The 23,840-nt window shown below is 39.4% G+C and overlaps 1 protein-coding gene across 4 annotated transcripts in view; it reads left to right on the forward strand.

Moving 5' to 3' along the window:
- KIAA0319 (KIAA0319 ortholog) overlaps positions 1–19,620 on the forward strand; it is a 56,616-nt gene extending 36,996 nt beyond the window's left edge. Inside the window, exons 11-22 of one of the 4 annotated variants that reach the window (XM_005420961.2) lie at positions 1,208–1,331; positions 2,708–2,840; positions 3,767–3,915; positions 5,776–5,927; positions 6,981–7,119; positions 8,295–8,454; positions 9,742–9,884; positions 10,875–10,997; positions 11,968–12,058; positions 13,591–13,682; positions 14,537–14,746; positions 15,496–19,620. In XM_005420961.2, the coding sequence (XP_005421018.1) occupies positions 1,208–1,331; positions 2,708–2,840; positions 3,767–3,915; positions 5,776–5,927; positions 6,981–7,119; positions 8,295–8,454; positions 9,742–9,884; positions 10,875–10,997; positions 11,968–12,058; positions 13,591–13,682; positions 14,537–14,715 (1,485 nt within the window). In that variant the 3' untranslated portion in view covers positions 14,716–14,746; positions 15,496–19,620. Of the gene's footprint in view, positions 1–1,207; positions 1,332–2,707; positions 2,841–3,766; positions 3,916–5,775; positions 5,928–6,980; positions 7,120–8,294; positions 8,455–9,741; positions 9,885–10,874; positions 10,998–11,967; positions 12,059–13,590; positions 13,683–14,536 lie in introns of all 4 variants that reach the window. The other 3 variants (XM_031056985.1, XM_031056986.1, XM_031056987.1) reach the window with 3 other exon arrangements.
- Positions 19,621–23,840: the final 4,220 nt, after the last annotated feature.

Here is a 23,840-nt window from a genome sequence, read left to right on the forward strand (position 1 = left end):
TCACCTTGTTCCAACACCTTGCCATGGGCAGGGATGTCACTCACTAGACCAGATTGTTCAGGGCCCCATCTAGTTTGGCCTTAAACAGTTCCAGTGATGGAGTATCCACAGCTTCTCTGGGCAACCTGTGCCAGTGCTTCACCACCTTCTGAGTAAATAATTTCTTCTAATATCTAATCTAAGCCTGCCCTCTTTCACTTTGAAACTATTCCCTCTTGTCTTGTCACTATCTACCCATATGAAAAGTCCCTCTCCCTTCTTTTATAAGCCTCCTTTAGGTACTGTGAGACTGCAATGAGGTCTGTCCAGAGCCTTCTTTTCTCCAGGCTGAACAACCCCAACTTTCTCAGCCTTTTTTTGGTGTACCAGCCCTCTGACCCATCTTCATGGCCCTTCTTTTGACCACGCCAGAGGATGCTGGTCTGTGGTGTATTATATGATATCTACTGTTAGAATGCAATGTAGCAAGTACCTCTCCTGGTTGGTTAATCATTTATCAATTCTCTGTTCTTATTGTCATCTTTATCCAAAAGAAAAAAAGAAAGCCAAACTTATTTGCATTATGATTTGGTATTCCTCATACGAGAGATGCACAAATGTTCATTTTATTAGCAAAAGGACCTATAGCTGGGCCCAGTCATTTTATGACTTCTATAGGTATCAGCAAATGCTGCTGGAAGAGTAAACTCAGAACAGAGTTGTCTTGTTTAATATGGGGGGTTTTTCCATAACCCTATTTGTCTGGGTTCAAGTCAAACTTGGTTTTGCATTTAACAGTTTTTGTAAGTACTAAAGGATGTCATTATGTTTGGTTTTAAAATATCCCTAAGGAAATGGAATAAGCTGTAGGAATTTTCACCAGTGTTTAATTTCCTAATTGAGAATGGTAGTGCTCCATGTGTTTCACAATTATTGTTGTGGAGATGTGATGTATGCAGTGGTTATACCAACGGAAGAAAGTAGGATTTATTGCCTATAGATATTTCTCTGGGTTGGTAGGAAGAGTTGGAATAGTGAACACATTACCTCTGTCTGTGTGCCAAATTTTAAGCCTCCTCTTTATCTGCAAGGTGCATAACTCCTTGCTCAAACACTGTATTTATGACTTTAAGCATTTCTTTTTCCTTACATTTGCTCTGTAAGATCTTTCATTACCCACAAGCATTTCTGTTTTGTCTCGTGCCCTGTCCTTGCCGATGCTGTGAAGGGAGTGCGGACGCCGTACCTGCAGCTCTCTGCAATGCAGGAGGGAGATTACACCTTCCAGCTGACTGTGACAGACTCTGCACGGCAGCGCTCCACGGCTGAGGTGACACTGATCGTGCAGCCTGGTAAGTCAGTGCAGGCATGGCTGGCTGCCTCAGGGCTGGCCCACCCTGCTGCCTTGACTCCAACACCTCGTCTCCTCGCATTGTACCACTGATATGGCGGCCCCAGTGCCTGGTACCCCTGCAACAAGGACTTGTCCACCTCCATTTTCTGTCAAAGCAGGCAGTTAAGTGTAGAATCAAATGTAGAATCAAACAAAATCCAGGTGGTGATCCTGAGGGCTCACACCAGCCTGGTTATGTAAGGCAACAAAGGTCTGTTTGAATCTGCTTCTAAAACCCAAATTGTAACTCTTGAGTTTAATGTCCTACAGAGTCTGTTTTGGAAGCTGCTCAGAGTATCAATCAGTGCTTTGCTCAGTTTTGTTATTGTTTTGCAATTCTCCTGCAAGAGTCCTTGTGTGATTTGAATTCACTTAAACAAATTGCCTTGTGTTTCCAAGGAAGAAGTGTCAACCAAGGACTTTTCGAAAGCTATGTCTTTCACATGTTTATTTAGGTTTGGGAGCCAAATGATGAATAAGCCAAAATGATCTGGGCCTCGTGATTTTTTAATGCCTTTTTTTTCACAGTATGTTTGCCTTTTACATCCCCAGTAGCCTTTTCTGCCCCTGTGCAGGTCTCATATTCCACCATGCAGAAATGTTTTATCTTCCTGTTGCTGCTTAATATGCATCCTTTGTAGTTTATCCCTTCTGGGGCAACTTTACAGCAGTCATTCACTGCAGAAACAAGAACATGAATTGGAAGTGTGGTGTGTGGTGGTGCCTTTTAGAACCCGTTACAGTGTGGAGTTAGAAAGATGCTGTTGCTGAAGTCAGGCTCAAGGGTAAATGAATATACAGAAAAATGATAGCATTGCCAGTTTTACAATGTCACAAAAGAAGAGGCTGAAAACAGAGTAGCAGGTTATGTTTCTTTGCTAAATTCTCAAAGGCTCTCAATTGGCAGTAACTTAGTGGCCTTGAGCAGCAGAGAGAAGGAGTCAGTATCTTCTGTGAGGGCAAAGAATCATATTTGTGTGGGAGGTTTTGAAAGGGGTGGAGTGGTAGAACCAGGAGAATACCCCTCATTTTTTATGACATTTTGTATAATGCATTGAGCATGCAGCAAGATTTTTGGGAGTGTGACTGTGCCTTCAGCTAGAACTATGAAAAAGGGAAGTACTTGATGTGGGATTTGTGATCCCACTTGCTGTGGGATTTGGCTTGCTGCAGAGTGGGCCTCCCACCTGCTGGCTTGTGCATGTCATACTTGTGCTTTGTACCTTTTGAGCCAATATATCAAATTTTTATTAAAATACCCAATGTAAAATCTGATTGGCAAGCCTTGCCAGTGACTACCTCAAAAATGTCATACACTAAATACTAATTTTGCAGAAAATAACAGTCCTCCAGTAGCAGTGGCTGGCCCTGACAAGGAGTTGACCTTCCCAGTAGAAAGTACTACACTGGATGGAAGCAAAAGCCAAGATGACCAAGGCATTGTCTTCTATCACTGGGAAAATATCAGGTATCGAAAGACTTTACTAATCCTTAGTAAAACAGAGAACAAAGTGAAAATGGTTGAGTCTAGAGCCTCTTATCCAATCATGTTGAATGATGAATCATGAATTATGTTTGAAACTTGTTTTCAGGACAATCCCACTTGGGTAAGTAATAGTGTAAGAAATAGCAATTTTAAGCTGAACTCGAAAAGCTCAGACACTCTCTGCCTATGTTTTGCAATGTTTCATTCTGAGGCCTACTTTTATAAAATTAAGAGAAAATGACAGGAACTTCTGTGTCTCCTGTTAAAAAGCAAGTAGCAGGCTTGGGTTGCATCCTGTAATATACGAAATTTTCCATTTGTGCTCAGAACTAGGGTTTTTCAGTTACTTGTTTATTGAACAGTAAAGTGTCAGTCACTTTGCCCTGAACTTCCAGTAATGGGTGACTAAATCACTCTTGAATGATAATTGAAAATATTTTACAAAATCTTATAACTGTATGTTTATGTGCAAACCTAACTGATCCTTACTAAAAGGGCAAGGTATTTTACTCGTGCAGCTGCTGTTCTTGGTACAAGAAGAGTTATGCTGGCAGACAGTATGGGTTGTGAGTGGCTCTTAGAGCAATTTAATTTGCATGAAGTAGCTGTTAGTTATAGTTCTACTTTCATGCTGTCATGAGCTAGAACCGTGGTGAGGTTGAACTTCTGGGGGGTGTTTTCTACTCTTCTGATAGGTAAGGATATTTGCTTGGGTGCTTTGAATGTCTTGAGAAAAGGCATTAAGGAATTCTCTAAACTAAGCTCATGTCTCAAATGGTTCTTTAGCCATCAGTACTTATAGCAGTAATAGAACTGTAACACACAGAATCAAAAGGCCTGAGCAATGCTGCTGAAGTCACAGTTTGGCTGGCTGGGCACAATTATTTTTGTGAGATGTTTTGTTTCAGTGGGCCAAGCTCTGTACAGATGGAAAACGCTGACAAGGCAATAGCAACTGTGACTGGTCTCCAGGTTGGCACCTATCACTTCAGGCTGACTGTGAAAGACCAGCAGGGCTTGAGCAGTGCATCTGTGCTCTCCATTACTGTGAAGGAAGGTAAGCCTGGCTGCTGCCTCTTAGGGCAAGGCGGGCAACTGGACACTTCATTCAGTTGCTGGTGGAATGTTAAGGAAATCAGAACAGAAAGGTGTAACATATTTGGTGTTATATTTCAAATATGTTTAAGAAAACTGCTCTTTTGTAGTGTAGTAGTAATAGTTAATTTCCTTTGAAGAATTAATTTCCTTTGTTGCAAGCTGTTTCAATGTTCAATATATACAAAATTAGTTATAATAAACATGCTCCAAAATAATATTTTTGACAATTGTATGTCTACATCATTAAGAAGATATTTTTTTATTTTGTCTTTGAAATTAAACTTTGAGCAGAAAAGCAGTTTTACAGTGGATTTTAAAGTAACATCCAAGAAGTGACATCTCAGTGAACCAGGTTCCACTTAAAAATTTAATTTTTTTTTTGGTGGTGTGTTCTTGTGATGGGTTTATTTTTGTTGGGGTTGTTTGGTTGGTTTTTTTTTTAATTATTCAGAGAAACAGTTGCTGTAGTGTGGGGTGTTTTACATTTTGTGGGTTTTTTTCCCAACATGCAAGCTGTAGAAGAGGCTTTAGGATAATCACAGTATCATAGAGTGGTTTGGGTTTGGAGGGACCTTGAAAATCATCTTGTTCTAAACCTCCTGCCATAGGCTGGGACACCTTCCACTAGACCAGGTAGCTCAAAGCCCCATCCAGTCTGGCCTTGGACACTTCCAGGGATGTGTTGCCTTCAGCAAGCCCAGGATCCAGTTGGCTTTCTGGACTGCAAGTGCACATTGCTGGGTCGTGCTGAGCTTCTTGTCAGTCAACACCCCAAGTCCTTCTCTTCAAGGATTAGAGGCATTATGCTGACTATTCCCAATCTAGTCTCTGCCCAATTTATACTTGGGATTGGCATTGCTGTGACCCATGTGCATCTTGGAGAAGAAGCTAGAGTTTGTTTTACTCATGTGCAACATTGCTTGAACTGTTTCAGAGTTTCAGTTAGTGTTCAGTTAGAAGTATGTGGCAACAGGTCTGCCCAAATGTGTCCATGGTCTTGTTTGTGCTGTGAAGTGTAGCCACAATAAAGTTCTGTCTACAGGCACGGGTTTGATATTAAAAATACACAGTTTTCCAATAACCTAGTTTAGTCAACTGATTTTACTTGGAAGAGGCACAACCCTGGGCTGTTAACAGACAACACCCTTGAGATCTGCCTGGGATTGATTATTTATGTCCAGCTGTTTGTGTACAGTGAGGTATTTCACTCAGCCCCACAGCTTCCTTGAGCCCTGGCTTACTGGTTGTGTTCTGAAAAAAATCAGTGATGTCTAGTTTCTGAAAAGAGAACATGTTCATCCTTCTTTGGCTTTTTTTCACCATATGCCCAATGCATGCCTTTAGTTCCACTGCTAGTGGTGAGCAAAAAACATTTGGGAATTACTCTTACTCTTGAGTTTCCTGATTGCATTTTGCCCAAATACAGGCATTTTGAAGATACAAGATCTTGCACAAGCTTCTATTGGGTAATAAGTGATTTTCCAGATGAAAAGGTCCCAGCATGGTGATCTCACACTGTGCTGTGTTTCTAAATAGGCAGAAAATCTTTTTGCTTGACAGAGAAGATTGGATGCTTAAGTTATTGTGAGACTGTAAATAGAATATCCCACAATGCTTTTTGAAAAAGATCTTTCTCCTCAACTGCAATATGCTCAGAGCCAGATTTTTTATGCCCACTCATCCTTTCCCTGTAGCTTTGATATGAGGTTCTGTTGTTATTGTCTGTAATTGTCAGGTAAAGAATTGCAGTGTGGGTGTATTGGCAATGGCATGTCACATGTTTTGAAAGCAAATCCTTCTCCACTATTTTTATGGCTAGAAAACAACAGTCCACCCCAGGCACATGCTGGTGGGAAGCATGTTCTAGTGCTTCCAAACAACTCTGTTACCTTGGATGGCTCAGGGTCTGCTGATGACCAGGGGATTGTGTCATATTTGTGGATTCGGGATGGTCAAAGCCCAGCAGCTGGGGTAAGTTTCTTGAAGGTTGTAATGTAATTTGGCTTTTGTTATGCACGTAACTGCAGGAGGGAGAGCGGGTATGGCCCATAAGATGCTGTCAGGTGTGCTGCCTGTTTCTGGTTTGTCTCTCCTGCTCTCTGTAATGCTGTAGTTCAAGAGGCTGGTGATGTTTTCAGTACAGCTAGAGAACATAGTAACTAAGGACTGCAGCAATGCAGAGTAATTGGTGATAGTATGAAACTAATGTGTTTGAGAGAAAAATAAAATCTGAAATCCAGATATTCCAAGGATTCCAAGGAGGAAGGGTCTGAGAGAGCAAGTACCAATAAAGATTAAGGAATCCTGCCTGGTAGCATATGAGGTAAAGTTTAAGGTAAAAATGGTATTACATGTGTAGGCACCTTCCCTGGCAGACGATTAGGGCAGGGAATTCTGCTCTCTGAGTGGGGCAGACAGCAGAAATACCTGAGGATAAACTTCAGTTATGTGTCAGCTAGTAAAACTGGGTTTTTTCCCTATTTGCAAAATGTTTTGTGGACAGCTCTTTGGTCTCAAGGAGATCAGCAAGATCAGTAAATTAGCAAGTACTGGGAGAGGAGAAGAAGCAAAGTCATAAAAAAAAAAACTTTTAGAAGCAATTCACATGAGTCTGTAAGAATTGAAAAGGTTTAGCTTAAATATAGCTGGCAGAGTTGATAGTTGAAAATGCATGAACTCCAAGAAGAAGAAATTAGGAGTTAAGGAAGCAGAACTAAGGATACCAGAATAAAATTGAGAAATAATAATGTAACTGTCTTGGATTTTCAAGAAGATGAGTCCTTCAGATTGTCAGCTGTTCTCTCTTTGGGTATTCTTAATGAAAATATCCATAGTGTGCAGACATCCTCATTAAATGTCACTTCCAAATTTCATTACTCTGCTATAAACTGTAGGTAGGTCACATTTGTCCCAAAAGTCAAAGCAAGAGCACACAGCATCATACCAGATAGCTGACTTGATAATGAAAACTGCAAATGAAATCTTTCTCTGAGGGTGTAACTATTCTGGACCTTGTTTTTGCAGGATGTGATCCATGGCTCAGACCACGAGGCAGTACTGCAGCTAACTAACCTTGTGGAAGGAACCTATATTTTCCACTTGAAAGTGACAGATGCTAAGGGAGACTCGGATGTTGATTCAGCAACTGTTGAAGTGCGGCCTGGTATGACAATTAAAAGGTCATCGACATGTTGTGAATACCACATCTTTGTTCTCCTCTTCACTTATTTATTCAGATGTTGATGAGAATCTCTCAAGTTAAAACACAGAGCAAACAGGTCTCTCTCTTTCTGCCTTCTTACTGTTCTGTGACTAGGCCCAAGTGTGTTAAAAGGTGACATAAGGATTCTTAGCTACTACCGTTGCCACAGTTAGGACCATAAATAAATAAAAATTATACCTACTAGTTGATATTTTCATTAGGCTTTTGTTGCTTCTCATTAATCTTTGGGTTTTTTTGTTTCTTTTTCTGGTTGTTAATTAGTTTGGCCAATAGAAAGAGATGGGAGCTGACCATTAAATTTAAGTACAAATGCTGCTGTTTGATGGTTGAAAGTGTGGCTTTGTTTGTTTTTCTCCTTTCATCCTGAAAGACCAAAAAATTCCTCAAAGAATTTCAGGGGGTTGTAAATGCAGGTGAAATAGCTAAGTGATGGAAGTTGAAGTCTCAGGAAAAGAATCTGAAATTTTGGGTCTGTCAGAGATACCTTGTTTATCTGGCTTCTGGGCAATGATAATGGTAGTCATAGTAATTGGATTCTGATTCTCATGAGATATCTGTGAAGTTTGTTTTGTTTGCAAGGCCCTCAAGAAATTCAAGCACCATACAACAGAAACCTCAGTTTGTAAGGGTAGGCAGGGTAAACATACCTGATGTTTCTCAAATTTACCATCCTCATTTAGACTTGTTCACTGTCTTGCATGCTACAATACGAGTCCCTCTTTGGCTCCCTTTTCCTGAATTGTCAGCAGTAGATTACTAGCAGGGAACTTGGTAATTGGACTCATCTAGTTCTTACCTCTGACTTTAAGAAGGCAGCATTTAGGAGAGCAGAAGTTGCTCTTCTGCACAGAAATGTGTAAATGCTGGAAGTGCACCCTGAAGTACTTTATTTTTATTGATAAGATGGGTTACTATCTTAGGACCCACCAGGTGTGTTTCATAGATAATGTGACAAAATAAACTGAGTACTTCTCTAAGAACACAAAAGAGTTGGCTTATCAGTGATGGGGTCTTATGCAGAAAACTATAGTGTTAATAAATACTTTCAAGTCCTGCATGTTGCTACTGAAATACTTGCCAGGCTCTGAAGGAATAGCATGTTCTTCTTCTGTCAGATCCCAAAAGGAATGGTCTGGTGGAGCTGATCCTGCAGGTTGGAGTGGGACAGCTAAGTGAGCAGCAGAAGGACACTCTGGTGAGACAGTTGGCTGTACTGCTAAATGTTCTGGATTCAGATATAAAAGTTCAGAAGATACAAGCCTACTCGGATATAAGGTACAAAGATGTCCTGTTGTGCCAGAAAGACTTGTGATTTACTTTGCCTCTCTCACTGCTCATAATTAGTTGCAAAATAATCTTTCGTAAGATGACAAAAAATGCTATACTTCTCAACAGAATATACTGTAAAAGGTGAATTTCTTGGTAGAAGGTAGAAAATTGATGAAGTAAACTCTGTAGAGGCTCAGAACTGCTGTGTTTTGTTTTAAAAAAATCCCATTTCTTCTGTACAAGTTTTTTCTTTTTCCTTTAAAGAAAGTCTATGCATATTTCAGTGTCTTTGTTCCATACAGTGCTGCTGTTTTTTCCAAATGTTGGATGGAGTGAGATAAACAGACTTTCTCACAGTGAAGCATTTATTGTATTTCAGAATAATGTTCCAGCTCTGTTTAATCAAACCTATTTTATTTCCCCTTTTTTTTCTACTTCTTCTCCATGGTTTTGATATTCTTAATATTTTATAAACATTTTCCCAGGTAACTGGTGATGAAAATCCATTTTTTGGCACAGAAAACTCCACAGTGGATTCTCTTAAATGGGGTATTTTACCGTGAAGAAGAAATACTCCCTCCACTTGGTGTAGAATGCTAGAGATGGCTGTGTGTACCCTGAGAAACTTGTCAGCATGATTGGTAGAACCTGTTTACATGAGTTAGCTTTAAATTACTTGTTGTCAACCACTTTGTAATTTAGAACCCATTTTGATGTTTGTTTAGCTTTTGGGGAGCTTCTTAAAATTTAAAAACACAGTGTGGAAAGTCTACAATTTATAGCTATGATATTTTTAATCACAGCTTTTCAAATTAAAATGTTCCCTGAAGTGTCTGATACAGGACGACCCACCCAACTTACAAGTTGTGGATGACAGGGCAGGAGGGCTTCCACATGAAGTTCTCTGCATCCCTTGCGTCTGAGCTTTTTCTTCTATTAAATTCAGTTTCCTAAATTTAGTGAAATTGCTTCAGAGTGTTTTGTGACAGGCTTTATATGACAGTGGAGAAAGCAAATGTATACATACTTAAAGCAAAAGTCAGGAAGACCAAGGAGGAATTATATTTGCTGTTATCCTCCTCTGTCTTCTGTGAAACTGAGAATCCCAAGAACTGCTGGTGTTCCCAGCTCAGAATGAAGATCAGTTGAGTGCTCCACAGACAGAGTTCCCTAATCTTTATCAGTGGTGATGTTGGCTTTCCAGAAGCAAGAAAGACTAAACGCTATATGCCTTTATTGCTGAACAAAAGTGGTCTGTGACAGCAGTCCTGACTTTAGCTGTGCTTTCTGCAGCACCGCAGTTGTGTTCTACGTGCAGAACGGGCATCCTTCCACGGTGATCAAGGCATCAGACGTCTCACGGACTCTGCACGTGCAGCTTTTGAAACAGAAGGCTGACTTCCTGCTTTTTAAAGTCCTGCGAGTTGACACGGCTGGTATGTTCTGGGTTGTGCTTGCCCAGCTCAGAACTTTGCAGACATTTGGCTAACACAGCACCTGGAAACACTGCATGAAGTCTTTCTGTCTGCCATCTGGTGTCTGGGCTTGGTGGGTGTAGCTTTACAAAAGATGATGTTGAGGACAATACTTAAAATGCTTCATGATTTGTGGTAGGTAGACTGGTGTCAGTCACTCTTAAAAGACGTCATCTGTATCAGCAGGCAAAAGCACATCTTAATCTGGTCTGCATCAGGAAGGCCTGTGGAATGAGGATAAAGATACCTTAAAGGTATATTTAAGGATGATGAGATTATGAGGATTAAGATACCTTTTCTTACAAGATATGCAAAACTTAATATAGCCATAAAGTAGATATGTGTCATGTCTATGCTTCCTTCAGGGCTTTTAGTGTCCAGTAAATAGGCTTGTAATCTAACTTCTTGTCTGCCTGTATCAGGCAAAATGGGTGATATCAGTGTTACCACCTAGTTTTCCAAGCTTTGCAATATACACAGGCCACTGGGGTTTCCTATAATGAACTCTTTATTTTGCCCAAAAAGATACTTGAACTTCTAAGCTTATTTTAAGCTTCACTAGTAATGTCAACCCTTTATGATCCTTAGGTATTACAGACACAACTTCTCCATAATTTAAAATCAGGACACAACAATTCAAGTACAAACAAAGTAAGCAAGCTCTGGTGATAAAATAGTCACTGATTGTGCAGTAAATTCTGTCTCTATTTACTGGTTGAGAAGGTTGTTGTTCTATTATAAATATACTCTGATTACATTATTTTTCTGCAGAGCTACCAGTCTGCTAGATTGTAGATCTGTTTGAAACATAAGCCCAAAGGAAAGGGAGTTTCAAAACATATCACAGTGTTATGAGCCAGATGGCTTGCCACCAATCTAGTCTAACATTAAGAGAATGGATGACAAGTTGTCCACTTACACAATGGACCCTGTGTTTGGTTCTGTTCTTAGCCTGTCTTTTGAAATGCTCTGGACATGGGCACTGTGACCCCATAACAAAGCGCTGCATTTGCTACCAGCTGTGGATGGAAAACTTGATTCATCGTTATTTCAGTGATGGAGAGAGTAATTGTGGTGAGTTTGGGTGTTGTGGGATGTCTTTCAAGAGTAACTTGTTGTCATGTGAGATTGTCGATTATTTGTTCTCAGAATGGGGAATACTTAAGAGGTAGATGCTGAGGGGAGGCTAAAACAGTCTGTGTTTTCCAGCCCAACAATACTTTTCTATAGAAAGATATTTGAATAATTTCTTGAAATGATATCTTGACAGTAGTAGCCTAAATTTTGAAGAGAATCACTATTTGATTAAATAATGTGAAAACTTGGTAGTGGGAGGGAGATTTTGCAACAATTTGGGGCCACTTGGAGGGTTTGTTGAATAACATGGGCATTGCAAAGCTTTTGAGTAGCACTGTTGCAAAGCTGGAAAAGAGGCAACAATTTCAATTTCTCTGAGTGGGTGGTTGATGCTTCTGTGCCAGAATATGATCTGATCTAAGCAAAGAAGACATCAGTCTTCCAGATTGACCAATACTGACCTTTAGAACCTGATAACACTGACAACTGTGAGTATACACATGTTGTAGTTCAAATGATTGCAAATCTCTCTGTATCCTTTCCTATTTACCTGGATTTATAAATATAAATGTGGAACTAGAAGGATCTACATCTAATCAGCTCCTCTTCTGAAGTACTTCTAAAGTGCCAGACCCAGAGCACCTCTTTTTATTTCAGTTAGGGAATGATAACTGAGGTGATAACCATGACCCTTTGCAGGACTGTCAGTTCCACATAGACTTCAGATATCTTGGGATGGTAAAAGGTGTTTGAGAGTATCTAATACCTAATAGTATATCTAATGTGCACTTCTAATCTTAAAGCTTAAAGATTTTTAGGAATTCCTCTAAGAATATGTTGGTGCTGAGTTTTTCTACATTCCTGTTGCCACTCCCCTTTCCTCAGGATTGGTTATTTTAATGGAGTTGTATTAGCAGTTACTCTATTCATATGACCTTACAAAACACTGTTGTGTTTCTTTTTTCAGAGTGGAGTATACTCTATGTGACTGTATCTGTTTTTATTTTGATTGTGGTCATGGTAGGGCTTGCCTGGTTCTGCATCTGCTGCTGTAAAAGGTACATGATTTGTGTTCTTTTTGATGGGGTCTACACAAAAATTGCACACAACTGCCACGTTTTAGTCCAGTCCGTAGCACTAAACCACAGAGCTCATTTTGGACATTGTGAGGAGCTTCCTGTAGCTGTCTCTGTAGACACACACTTCTTTTGAAAAAAGAAGGAGCATCCATTTGTGTGTCTGTGCTCTTCTGAATTATGAAAACCAAAAAGTTGATGTTGCAGTATCCTTCATATTAAGTGATAATTGATGTTAAAATGCTGAGAGTATACTGCAGATCTTCAGTCTCCTACTGAGTCCTGCAGGTACTCCCTGCTAAAAAATCAAAAGGCACGTGCTGAAGGTCACTGATGTAGGAATGTTCTAGGCCATGGGAAGGGATCTGCTCCCAGTCTGTTTTATGCTTTGGACAAGAAGGGTGGGTGCCCAGGCTACATGTGGCTTACAGGCAAGGAGTACTCTAGTGATCTCAGTCATGCAGACTTCTTGCTTCCTCTTTCCTTAAACAGGAGCATTCATACTACTGAATGTTTTTTCTCTCCCTGCCTCCCCTCCAGTCTTTCCTAGTGAGCTGATAAGAAATTCTCTTTCAAGTGACAAGCCCCTGCAAGTTCTGTCACTAGAGCAAGTGTTTTTGCTGCAGCTCAAACAGCTCAGCAAATAGATAGCTTGTTCAGGTGTTAGCAAAAAATAAATGCCATCACAATCTTTCTGGGTTTTCATCTTTTTCTAGGGTGTCTTTGCAGTATGTAAAGGATGTGTAGGAGTTGATACCAATTTTATTTTTTATGGTTGAAGGAACAGCGCTGTTAATAGAAAACTTTAAATAGTAAAGTGTGACCCATTCCGCTCCCACAGTGTGGGATGGAGCCTCACAGGCTTGTGCATATTGGATGATTATTTGAGGGATTTTTTTTAAGTTCAGCTGCTTCTGTCCTTTGTCCTCATATGGCTTGTGCCTGAGAGTGAGGGCTCGTTGATACAGATCCATGTGACAAAGAGGAGGGAATTACAGCATGGGACAGAATGTCAAGAGATTCCCTTTGCCTTGTGGAAACCACATGAAAAAGACAGTGTAGACTCAAGATTTGGCTGGAGATTTGGAGTTTTTAAAAACTTTGAGTTGCCAGATGAATTCTACAGAAGATCATGGAGAGGAGGCCCAGGCTGGCTGTTGCTGTAATGCTGGCTGAGCAGTAAGGTAGCTTCTCCACTGTGAACTGTGGGGCACATGAATATTCATCTACCATGTTTGTAGTTACTATGCTGAAATTGAACAAACTGTGGCTTAGGAGAGCAAATCAATCTGCCTTTCTTTCTTCATCTTTTTATATCAGTGAAAATTAGCTATACTGTCTTGTCCATATTGTACAACTGCCTTACTCAGGTATAAACTAGCAGTATTTTTAAGTGGAGGTGAGAAAATACAATGACATTCTGTATATTGGTGTATGTATATGAAAAGAAAGTGGGGGGCAGATTTATTTGTGTACATGAGAATTAAATGTCTTTTTGGTTACTATCTTTTTAGCAGGAAGAGGACAAAGATAAGAAAGAAAACAAAATATACCATCCTAGATAACATAGACGAACAGGAGAGGATGGAGCTACGGCCCAAATACGGTAGGTGCTGTATGGCAGTCTGGAAGCTCACCCACCAACTGTGCAGCCAGGGTGTCTGAATTTATACCTGTAGGCAGGAGGAGCCCAGAAGCAGGCCTACAGGTTTGGGAATGGTAGATACAAATAGACAGTGAAGTGGATGTGGGAGAATCAGTTAATTTCTTTAATAAAGCCTTGGGCTCAGCCTCTGCTCTGAGCTTCAGAGTTTATCTTAATTTAGAACATTCAATTGCCCCACTGATTTTCTCCATGTCAGCCTTCCTCCTCAGCACATGCTTTAATTTGGAGCTGGTTTTGTGGCTGCACAGCAGTTCCCTCATGACCCATCAGTGCCCTGTTACACATCAGTAGATTTCAGCTGCTGTTTACATGTCTTTTAATTTACCTGACTTATAGTTTTTAGCCAGGGAAATGTTGGAATCCAAGGAAGCAAAATCATTCTGAGAAACTGCTGTCCTAGAAAGACAGAGATAATATTTCTGTAGAAATCTTGACCTTTCATTGCCACTCATGTTAATAAGGTCATTGAGTGGACAGATTGATTCCAGATTCAAGATATTACTAATATATTGGGTGTGTACTAAGATAATCTAGTTGTTCAACTACATTTAAATTTAAATACTTATATTTACATTTCAGAGTTGTAAACTGATGGGCCTGCAATGAAGTCATTAAAGTATCTGAAATGGTATATGATACTTCTAAAGTCAGTTTTTGTATTGGTGAGTGCTGTTACATTGCACTTCAGGGAATGTTTTCACTTACCTTTCATATCACAGCAGGGGAGAAGATGGTAATATGCTACTAAAAATCCAAGCCTTTCTAATGAGTTTGTTTTGCTTTTCTATTGTCAGGTATAAAACACAGAAGTACAGAACACAACTCCAGTCTGATGGTCTCTGAGTCAGAGTTTGACAGTGATCAGGACACTATCTTCAGCAGAGAAAAGATTGAAAGAGAGAATTCTAGAACACTTATAAATGGGTCTGTCAGAAATGGAGTTTCCTTCAACTACAGCTCCAAAGACAGATAACTGAATGAGGGTAAAAGCACAGAGCACACTGGTGCGACACATCTGAAACGTTGGCCCACTTCTGTTTTTCCAGAACCAAAATCTTCCTAAAATATCAACTAATTGCAGATTAAAGGGTAAATTTTTAGCACAGGTAGGGGAAGGCAGAAGGAGGGAGAAAGGATTAGATGGTCAGCTAACTCCTCTTGTCACCATTATAGGAACAAGAAAAAGCACATCTTATTTCTTGCATATTTTGTGCTGAATGTTTGAACTTCAGAAGGCGTTTTTTCTATATCACTACTACAAAACTAGCCAGGGCTGTTCTGCTATAAACTATGGTAACTAACAACAGCATACAGATTAATATGTGCTCCTAATGCTCTCTTTGAGAAGTGGTGTGATTTACAACAGCAAAAGCCAATATAGATGAAGTTCCTTACAATTATAGAGAGCAATATGTGGCCACAGGTTCCATCTTAATTTTTAGTTTAGGATGGAAACACAAAGGGCATTTTTAGTGCATTGTCTTTATCCATCTGTACTTTGGGACTTCCTTTTCTAGGATAGTGTTCATTGGGTAGGGTAGTATTCATTGGGTGAAAACATTCTTGTTTTCAGAGAAAGTTAAAAACTGGAGCAGTTGCACTGGATCAGCTGTAATGTAACATGGTATATCTGTGTCCTGTAGGATGCAACATTCCCTGTATTCACATAGGAGGTGTGATGTCTGCAGGGAAATCCAGCCTTAGGTTACTTCTGTAATGATCAAATTGCTTTGGCTCTCCCATGTCCATCCAGGAAACTGTAGCAGGAAGGACTTGGTGTGATGCAACTTAAGAAGCATTTTGAGCATCCCAAACAATCTTTTTAGATCACTTTGAGGAGCTCTGGACCTTTTAAGACTGAATGCTCAGCTGAGGTGAGTTTCATCTGTCAGTATCAAGTGCCCAGTTAAAGGATGTGCTGGGCACTTGTGCAGTGAAATGTTTGTGGCAAATGCCCTGTGTGGAGCAAGAGGTTCATTGTACTTTCATTGTCGTGGTAATTGGTATTGAGCAATGTTTTAGCTTGAACATAAGATTGTTTGACTTTTTTCTCTCTGGCTATTGAGTGACTGGGTGTATTGGCCTAAAGAGATCCTTTTTGGTCTTTGGCAAGGATAGGTGTATTGCAGATCTGACATTCTTGTTCACAGTCTGGGTAATTTCTTCACAGTCTGCTTGTTAGGCTTTGAAATCATGTCCCCAATACTGCTTTTGAAATCCCTAACTGAAGACCTGACTTTTATACACAGGCCTCACTTGTGGGAGCATCTGTATCAAGTGGTACTGTTTAGCCATGACATCAGCTTTTCCTGGGGGTACTCTACTGATGTACTGAAGTCTAGGGCTGAGATAGAGGAAGATGTGTTTTGATGGAGAAAGCATTCCTCTGGGAGCATTTTTGAAGAGGGTTTTTTTTTAATGTTTTGGGGGTTTGTTTTGTTGTTTTGGATTTTTTTAATCCAGTGGTAGAGAACCTGTTATCAGAGGATGGAGCAGTATAGAGATTGAGGGGAGCAGTTTACAAGGATCAGGGAGAGTACATAGCCCATTTCCATCATGAGGAATAATGTAGTTGAGGATTTTGGGGCTTTCTCCATCCTTTCTTTGAAGTCTGACACAACAGAGTAGCTGGGTTGAACACTGTGGCTTCTGTGGTTCTCTTGTTAATGGACTTGGGCAGCACTCAAAACTGTCTAGGCTGGAAGAAATCAGTGGTCAAAAGTTGCAGCAACATAGCATGCTCATAACTTGTTTCATACTTTTGATTATCAAGTGCAGTCAGTAGCAGTCCCTAAGGCTACTAATTCAGCACTGAGGAGTATTTACCCTGTGTCCAGCCCTGCGTTTTTCTGGAGACCTTTGTGTGACTGCAGGAGTCATTGTGGTGGGAGAGGCAGTGAAGAGCTAAAAAGGGCTAATACAGGTGTTGTCTGTGCTTTTCCCATAAGCAGTGCAGTATGAATGGTATGATTTGCTTTATTCAGAAACCAAGTTTCAGCTCTGTGTATGGGGGGTTTAGGCTATTTCTTGAAACAAATCTACTTTATCACACTCTCCCTCTTCTTGAGAGTGTGAGTGTGTATGTATATGTATATATTTTTAAATATCTTGATCAACAAAAGCAAGGTCAGCTTCTGATGTCTTTCAGTTCCTGCTCCAGATGTGTTAACATAATAAAAGCAGTGTTCATTTTAAAGCATTCCTGAAAAAATTTAAAGCCCACTCAAAACAGTAATTTATTTCTGTCCTTTGAAATCCAAATGTTTGGCTTAATCCATTATGAACAACTAAACAGAATGTTCTACCAGGAATTATTCTCTTGAAAACATGCATTTTTAAACAAGGAAATAAGTTGCCTAAATAATTTCAAGTTTGTACGTGCTGTGCTGCCATTGATGCTTCTGCTAAATACTGTCTCCAGTGTGCCTTTATCTATAAGCTTACCTTCTAGGACATGTCAGTGCAGTCTGCAGCATCTGTCAGTTTTGTGAAATTAGTGACTTATGTCTTTTGGGTTTATTTTATGTTTTTAAAGCCAGTGCTGAAACCTAGGATGTTCTTCTTTGAAGGTATTGAAATATCTTTTTTTAAAACAAAAACAAACATTCAAACCCCACCAAAATGAAGAATCATTTCTCTAGTAAAACAACTGCACGAATCATAAACCTGCATTCCTTAATGCTGCAGAATTTCCAGGACTATTCCCCTGCCCATGGATGCACACTGGTGGGCCCAGTTCTTTGGATCTCTGGTAAGTTCATGGGCCATGAGAACATATGCATGATTTGACTAAGTGTTTCTCACTCTAACAAATAAGAAATATTTAGACCAGTTTCTTATTGTATAAGGCCCTAGCAAGTGGAAGTTGCTTGGTAAATTCAGTTCTCTGGTGATACTTTAACATCTTTATTGCTAACAGTATTTTAGCTGTGTTTTCAAAGTTGAATGTAGTTTAAATTTTTCAGCTGCTTCTGATTCTACTTTGATTATTCCACCTGCTTGGAAGAAGTTATTCCTCTTACCATAAGAGCAGGCTTGCTTTTAATATGTGGCACTTGCACAGAAGCTGAAAGCAATAATTTCTGGCTCTGTGAATTTGTGGTATCACGTTTGTGTCACTTGGGCAAGCATGTTTGTGTCAGGAATTTAGGAGGGACTATAGCAAGCCTTGAATCTTGATTCAGTATAATTGTTACTTCTAGAACTACTGCTTTCTTGCAGGATGTCAGTTCATACCTTGAATGAAGGGTCAGAAAACTGGCTGTAATGCAAACACAATGGCAGGATTTGGATTCTAATCCTTTGTTTCAGGTTATTATAGATTCCAAGCAGGTTCTCAGTCCTCACATTTACTTCTGCACACTGTTTTCCTTCACATAGAGAAAGAGTACTGGCAGCTGATTTGTAAAATTCCCAAAAGACTCATCTGCACTGAAAAGCAGAGGAAACCAGATAGAGCTTGTCCTGTGTGGCTCAGAGTCTACTGAAAATAAAGAATAATTCAGTTTGGCACTGCTAAGATACTGCCTCTTGTTGAAGGCAGGCAGTGTAGTGATACTTGCAGTGCCTCATTGCCTTGAAATGTAAGCACTGGATTTTCATTCGTGTCTTGATTTTACACACACAAGGGATTGTCCAGCTATGTAAAAGGACTGCCTTTGTTTGCATTTTAAGGAAGGAGTGTATTTTGGAAAAAAACTTCCCAAGTATTAAACAGGTTCAGTATCCAATTGTAGTATTCAATGCAGCACATACACAACATGAAACTGCCATGGCTGTGAACAGGTCTTGTGGATTTTATTTTCCTAACTAGAATCGTACTGCAGTATGGAAGAAACTTTACCTTGGCAAATCTGTTGAGATCCACATCCAAATTCTCTGTCCTGTGGTTCAACCTGTCATATTAAGTAGAAAAAACAAAGCAAAATGCAATATGTCTAATTACAGACAATTGTTTATTTACATAGGTGAAAAGGTTATTCTTGTTGTGTGTGTAAGAATAGATTATCAACTCTGTCCTTTTAGTAAACAGTCTTACTTTCCCTCTGTCAGATGCATCAGATAAAAGTGCTGTTCAAGCATCTGTTTTGTGCTGTCAGCTGTTTGCTTATACAGTGTCAATTTTCCTTTCTTTTGTCTCCTTTGGGCAATCAGAAGTTCACACACATGCAAGGAACTTAACAGTGAGACAGTGAGTGCATGCATGTGTTCTCGGTGCTGGTGCAAACTTTCCTCAGATACTCTGATGTTCTTGAAGTAATTGAGTTCCTAGGGAAATGTTCTCTTCCTGCTCACGCCAAGTGAAATTAATTTTGCCCCCTGTATACCGGTAATGGGCAGTAGTCAGGTGGAGCTTCAGGGTGGTGGTAATAAAAGAACACTAAGTATAGTCTTCTGACATTTAGGTGAGATTTGAGAGAGGAAAATGTTCCTCCAGGAGAAAGGAAATGGGATACAGATGAATTAGTTTCTTAATGTCAATTATTGCTTATCAGGGATCCCTAACTTGAATACTAATCCTATACTTCTGCAGCAAAGAAAAACCCATTTCATGTACCTTTTATATCCTTAACTCCCCAAGGCAAAGGAGGGAAATAGAAAATTTAGAAATGAAATTTTAAGAAGGAGGCAACAAAGGCAAATGATTTTTGTACAGACTATGAATCAGGTGCAGATGAGCTGCACATCTGTATTTTGTCTCTGTATGAAAGCACTTCTCCCTGTGGGTGGATGGGTGAGCTATTACAGAATTTATATTAGGAATCTGTTTCTAGAAAATGTTATTTATTGCAAATGCTATTGTATTGTAACTGGAACCATTTCTGAGCTGAAATTACTACTTTATGTAACTATTAATAAAGTTTTGTCTTTCCTTTTAGAAACTTGTCAAGTACTTTTTTAGGCATGGTATTCTGTATTGGATCCCACAGTCAGGCCAGGTTAATAGATATATGTTGTCTTCCATAGCTTGTCCATACTCAAACATAAAAGCAGTGTAGTAGCTGATTCCTTCCCTCCCTACTGGCAGAAGCATCTTTTACTAGAGAGATGACATAACTCAGCAGATCAGAGAGCAGGAAAAAAATAATTTACTGCACTTCACAATAAATTTTCATGTTGTGCTTGTCCTTACTTGGTTCAATTGGCTGTGTGGAAGTAATCACCAGCTGTCATGCCAAGTGTGGTGGTTTCACAGGTGCTGTGACTTACTCTGTAACAGATTCCATACTTGAGTCAGCTGCTTAGCAGTAATCAGAGATACAGGTGTGCAATATAACCCAAAATACGCTGGTAGGGGTAGGTTATGCTCCTTGTTTCTGAACTGGAAAAGAAAAATCCTTCCATCACTGTGTATTAAGTTTGTGCAGAATAGTGATAATAAAGGGTGCTATGAGATACAAGTGTCTTTCTGTAAGGAAAAAAATCACACAGCATGAAAGCAACTTTTTAAGTCTGTTTGGATACACAGTGCCTCAGTCTGGATGGCACAAAACATTGCCGCTGGACTGCAAGGGAATCCTGGCAGCTGAATGAGCTGATAAGATACACGTGTCCTTTGTTGAAGGATGGAATCTGCCCCTTTGCTATTGCACTGAACATTTGGTAATAGCAGTAGCCTTGCCCCATCCCTGTGAGTAAGGGGTGCAGCAGAAGATAATGGGCATGATTCCAACACAACTTCAGCCAGTTGTGCTAAGCAGCTTTGGCACTCACTGATGAAGTGACTAAACCACCAACTTCTCATGGTTCTTCTTGGAAGGACCTAAGCAGGAAGTTTTGACCTAGAAACCCTTTAAACAAGTGCTAAAATGTAATTTAGAGCTTCTGAACACCATACTTAAATCTTTAAGATAGCTAAGTTGTTAATATCTAGTAGAACAGGTAAACATAGTTTCTTGAAAGCTTTTTACACAGAGAAGTCAGGCAATGGGTGTGTGTGTGTATGTTTGTGAAACAGCTGTTTAAAGAGTAACTTAGGAAAATAAACTAGAACTTGGCCATGATTTTGTCAAGCTGGAAATTTAAACAGTTTCTCAGGCTTCAAGACTGTATTAAATAAACAGAAGTGAAAGAGCTGCCAAAACTATAATTTAAATCTTAATTAATGAAATAAAGAATTATGCAAGTAATCCCATTACAAAAGCAGGGAAGACACTCTGATCTGTTTTGTGATAAAAGTGTTTGACTCAGCATAAAAGACTGGCAATACAAAATGACTGATGGCATATTACTGTGCCCAAGTAGTCTCATCTATCTGATTTAGATTCAAGGGACTGTAATTGGGGGTATAGAAATCTTACCTTATATGAACATGTGGATGCAAAGAAGTGGTGTCTTTTCTGGTGATAAAGCTGTCAGAAGAAAATCTCTGCAAATCTGAGAGATTGAACTTAATGTGGCTGCTGTCAATTTGTCAATTCAGCACTGAATAACGTAATAAACCACAAAATCTGATGCTTTCACAGAAGCTATTTATTAACTGAAAACATTTTTTTAATCACAGTTTTAATATCCAGGAATTGCTAAACTATCACAAGTGCAATCAACACAACTGAGGTGTGAGAATTCAAGTAAGTCTTTTGTTGAAGAATCCCAGCTTATGCTATGAAGATAACTTTGATTATTCTGTGCTTAACTGATGTAGACTTTACTGACACGAGGATATTATGCTGGAATCCAACCACAATCCAATCTAGACAAGAGTATCTCTTAAGTTTCTTACAAACATTATCTTTAATTATAGCTTGTGCTTATTATCAGGCATTGTAAAAGGTATTATTTGCAAAAAAAAAAAAAAGTAAACACTCATGAGAAGTGCTATTATCAGAAAAGCACATTAAAAAGACATTAAGATTTTAAATGTACCAATGCATCATCAGTAACTTGTAGTGAAGAGAGCAACGGTTAAATAATTTATCCTCCAACTGCACTGTCCCAAGAAGTACACTCACACTAAATACTACAGTCATACAGCTGTAAGTAAGATGATTTTAATTTTGACCCTATACAGTTCACAGGCAGATACAATTGAATTTCAGTGGCAGATATTCTACCTGTGTACAATACCTGTAACTATGTCTGCATCACTGTGTTGTGGAAGCTTGGAACCTAGGCATGACCTTCTTTTACCCTGTTGTTTTTTCCAATTAATACTAAACACATCAGTAGCCAAGGCTGGCAAACAGCTTTCTCCTGTATTCCCCAAATTCAGGCAGCCTGTGTGTGCTCAACAATGTTATCTTAGAAACTGGGTATAGGAAAGTTTCTTGCAACTAGTGTAGAAAGAGGCCATCCTTTTTATGTTTTTGACAAGCACAGATAACAGTACTGAAGTCCTCACTACCACAAATACATGGATTTGGTGCACTGGGAATTACTGGAGAGGCAGTAAATATCCTTTAACTGCCCTTCAGTTGGCATGATGCACACAGTACTGACAGATAATGTGCTCCAGACCCACCTGGTCTCAACTGCTACAAAATTACAACCATAAAAAATATTTAAAAATAAGGAGTAGCAGTCAATGCTACTTTGTGTGCGCTTTAAACAAAAACCCTGTGAAACTCTGTTCCAGCTCACTCTCCCTCTCTCCAAGTCTTGTATTACCTGATACCTCTTTGCCTGATGGGATAAAATATTTTAAAATATTTCATTTCAAAGGGTACATTCATTACTTTATAGGAAAAAGAATTCTGTTGCCTTCTTTTATTTTTTTAATAATGAACACAAGAAACAAAATTTATTCTACTTAACTTCTGCTGTGCTGATTTATTCACCAAATTAACATTGTACATTTAAAGTGCTTTGTTTGACTGCCATTAAAATGTTTTTAACAACATTGTTTATTTCATATTGAGGAAGCCTTACATCATCTTTTGAAGATGACAGAACAGTGATGTCAAGCCAAAGGTCAAAGCCTCACCTCTAACCACCACTATTTCAATGTTTATTAGGTCAAAAATGAGCCATGTTCAAAGGTTTTTAAACCTTCCTCCCTAATGGACTTTCACCTGTGTAACCACAAATCCAATTCAAGACACAAAGCCCACAGGGATGGGTATCTGCTCCTGTTCTTTGAAGGGGGTGAGTTATGTTCCTTTAGACACTGAGCAATATTTACATCAGGAACTGTACTTCTACTCAAGGAGAGTCATGGTCTTTTTATGGAAGAGAGGGAGTTTATCATGTCACTACTTGTGCTTTCGTCACACTGCCCTTATAGTCTCCCCTTATAATTCTGCAAGTTGTTCCTGTGAGTATCTTACCTTCCTCCTGCTTCTCAGTAAGCCAGCAATTCTTTGTCCTGGACTGTCCTGTTCCCAGGACTGCTGGGGCTAACAGGCATCAAACAAGGACTATATTTCATCCTAGACATGCAAGCTGTTAAGGCCCAAGTACACCTCTTTGCTCAAAAACCTAAAGCAACCTTGCAGTCAGCATAAAAAGTGCTGAAAAAGCTGTCTGTTAGCCTATGTGGATAGCAAGATATAGCTCAAAACAATTCCTCACCTTTTGTAAGCAGCAGATTTTGTAAGCAGCAGATTTCTCCCACAATTAAAAAAAAACCAAAAACAAAAACCCAAAAAAACCAACGAAACAAACCCCCCCCCAAAAAAAACCCACAAAAAAACAAAAACAAAAAACAAAAACAAAAACAAAAAAAAAAACCCACACACTTGCTTCTAAAGAAGGTCACATAACCACACTAGAAAGTGTGAATATTTACACAAAATTCTAAAGGGAGATTGCCATCCCAAAGCCTCCCTTATCCACACTGAAATACTGAAATACTAAAGGTAGTAAAAAATGGTGGTCTAGTTTCCCTTGCTATAGGTCACAATCTGTTTTCATTACGCAAAAGTCTCAAAGTTCTCCCCGTTACACAGGGATAATCCAAGAACAATAAATGTACATCCCCACTCTTTACTAAAAATAATGGACATTGTGATCACATTGCTGAAAAACTGGATGTATAAACTAAGACTGTGTAAAAACATTTGGCAGCACAGAATACTCTATACACACACACCGGACAGGGCTGATTAGTTATAACGAAGGTAGAGGTTGCATTCATACATATTTCTGACTCAAGAAGCT

Source organism: Geospiza fortis, unplaced genomic scaffold, assembly GCF_000277835.1.
Source record: "Geospiza fortis unplaced genomic scaffold, GeoFor_1.0 scaffold104, whole genome shotgun sequence".
In the NCBI taxonomy this organism is placed as follows: domain Eukaryota; kingdom Metazoa; phylum Chordata; class Aves; order Passeriformes; family Thraupidae; genus Geospiza; species Geospiza fortis.